The 2,500-nt window shown below is 38.2% G+C and overlaps 1 protein-coding gene and 1 non-coding gene across 2 annotated transcripts in view; one reads left to right on the top strand and one right to left on the bottom strand.

Annotated features, from left to right (window-relative positions):
* Positions 1-2,500, bottom strand: part of LOC138042991 (uncharacterized) — a 12,683-nt gene that overhangs the window by 1,822 nt on the left and 8,361 nt on the right. The window contains exons 3-5 of the mRNA XM_068889089.1: positions 2,035-2,377; positions 1,531-1,646; positions 281-544 (exon numbers count right to left, since the gene is read on the bottom strand). Of these exons, the coding sequence (XP_068745190.1) occupies positions 281-544; positions 1,531-1,646; positions 2,035-2,377 (723 nt within the window). The remainder of the gene's footprint in view (positions 1-280; positions 545-1,530; positions 1,647-2,034; positions 2,378-2,500) is intronic.
* Trnaa-ggc (transfer RNA alanine (anticodon GGC)) lies at positions 1,287-1,359 on the top strand. The gene has a single exon. It is a non-coding gene; the product is annotated as a tRNA-Ala (tRNA).

Below are 2,500 nucleotides of genomic sequence, written 5' to 3'. Positions count from 1 at the left end.
GTTCACATGGAAACATGGCTTTAGCTGCATCGTCAAATCTTCATCAAATTCCAAGAGAAAAAACCTGGACGGATACTGGCTTTGCAGCAAATCCACACCAGTCGAAAAAAGTGAGAATTAATGAGAATTACGTATTTGCAGAGGCGAAAACACCTGGCATGTACATGTATTGCTGACATGTCATACCGTATGCATTGGTGATATTGACTTCGTTACTATCACCAGGAATTCTGCTGTCTACGCCACTTGTAACTGCAAGATTCAGAGACAATGTACTTACTGTTTGGTCATCATCCAGACAGACAGGACATACAATTTTATTCTTTTGAGTTTGTTCAGAATTTGGATCCTCAGTGCTTGATATGGAAGGATTTAAACTTAAGTTCTGCGTACTGCCAGCATTAGCGTCAGATACTTCTTGTACTTCATCATCGGCACCACCAGTAATTGCATTAAAAGCAGAGTCCAGTAAACTAGGGAATAACTCATAACGGCAAGATGGCAGCTGGCGAATAGGGTCTCTGTGGTATATTCTATTCACACACTGAAACAGAACCAAGGACAGATATGAACTGTTGAGATTAATAATATTATTTTGGACTGTTTTCCAGTAAATTATAACTCAACTGTTTCACTAGAAACTGTATGCCCCAGTTTTGTCAAGGCCTTAGCTCCAGATTTAAATAAGTTATTTTGACAGTTACATGTAGCTGACCAATTTAAGTGGTTGCAATGAAACCCTGAGAGAAATCCAGGATTGAACGGATCTCAAAACACATGACCATGTGATTTATCCTGCAGAATTTTGCAGAATGACTGCAAGCTGGTCACATGTAAGTTACTACCACATTCTGTGTGAGGTGATTGAACGATTGTGAAAAATGTGAAAGTCATCTGAAGATCTGTGAAGGGTGTCAAGATCATTGCAGCCAAGAGAGTTGACTTACGTGAATTGCTTTGCAATTTTTGCACATGATCTGTGATCATTCATCTTTAGAGTGATCACAACCCCCAGTTTGAAATAATTATACGACTTTCACAAATGCCGCAATCATTGGTGGCTTTGAGCTTCAAATCATACTGAAAAAAATGACTTGTGATGTGTTGGAAAGTAATGAAAGTGCTAGATGATGAACTAAAATTGCGTTCATAACTGCGAGGATCATAGCTTCACTTTATTTCACATCCGCAGTTCAGTATATGATTCATTTAATATATCACTTCGTTCGTCGAATCATTCATCACAGGAACATTTGAACCCTCAAATGATCAGCGCCAACATCAGTGGTTTCATAGCTCAGTTGGTTAGAGCGTCGCACTGGCATCACGAGGTCATGGGTTCAAACCCCGTTGAAGTCTTGAATTTTCAGCCTTCTGAAAGTCTAAACTGGCCCCATTAACGAGAAAAATAATCTGACATTTAAGAGTAAAATCTATAAGCGATACTCTTTGGAAGGATAGGGCAAACAAAAACACTGCGTTTATTAATTAAAAGTAGCCAAGGGGGCACAATATTATTATTATTGTTACCACAATAACAGGACTGGAGTCGAATGAAGAATCTGCTGAGTTTTCCCTGGTTAAATCCACCACATTGTTGTCACGAAAACTTCCATCATTTGTAAGATCAACCACAACAGAGCCACCTAAAAAGCATTCATAATGACTTTTGCATGACAATAGTTAAAATAAATTATGTCATAGCTGCAACAAAACTCAGAGAAAATAATTGGAGAAATGATTTTTCTTTGCTTGCTTGCTTCCTAATTCATACAACACAAACCTCCAATATATATGGCTGGTATTAAGACTGTGCCTCCACTTCTTAGACAACCAACAGACATGCTGGATGAAATCAAATCACCACCCCATTGAAATGCAAAAGTACAGTACAACTCTACTCTTTATCAATCTTGTGCACAACTTAATAAACAATGGGTTCAAATTAGAAGGGTTTGTTGAATTGCAGGTTTGCCAGCTCGTAATAGCATCACGTACAGTACACACAATATGCTTTTTTGTGAACACATTTACCTTGTCTAATTGTTGGAAGTCTTTCTAAATCTATAACTTCCGGCCTTGCAACTTGAACATCACCAACAATCATGACATCCTCCTGCGATCGAGTTGGTGATGGTCCTTGTGATTGTGATTCTACCGCAATTTGTTCAGTGTGTGTTGTAATGTTAGTAGAGCTCCCTTCACTATCATCACATATTCTTCTCCTTTTCTTGTTAGAGGAGAACTGTTCTGAAGGTAAGTCTTCATTAATTAGAGGTGCTGTGTTACCACTGCCCTCTGAAGAGCTTTCTTCAAGCTTATCCTCTACTTGTGGTCTATTTCGTTTACTTCTACGTGTCACACACTCTGATTCCTCCTTACAACAGAAAATGACAGGCAACTTTTTTAATGTTGTCTAGTACAAGTTTACAAACTTTCATTTCATCAGGATGCATAATGCAATAAAAATAGCTGAATTTATGAAGAGGTTTATTCTTGG

This window comes from Montipora capricornis, chromosome 3 (assembly GCF_036669925.1).
Source record: "Montipora capricornis isolate CH-2021 chromosome 3, ASM3666992v2, whole genome shotgun sequence".
NCBI classification, from domain to species: Eukaryota; Metazoa; Cnidaria; class Anthozoa; order Scleractinia; family Acroporidae; genus Montipora; species Montipora capricornis.
Note: the sequence above shows the minus strand (reverse complement) of the source record. Positions and strands in the feature narration are given on the sequence as shown.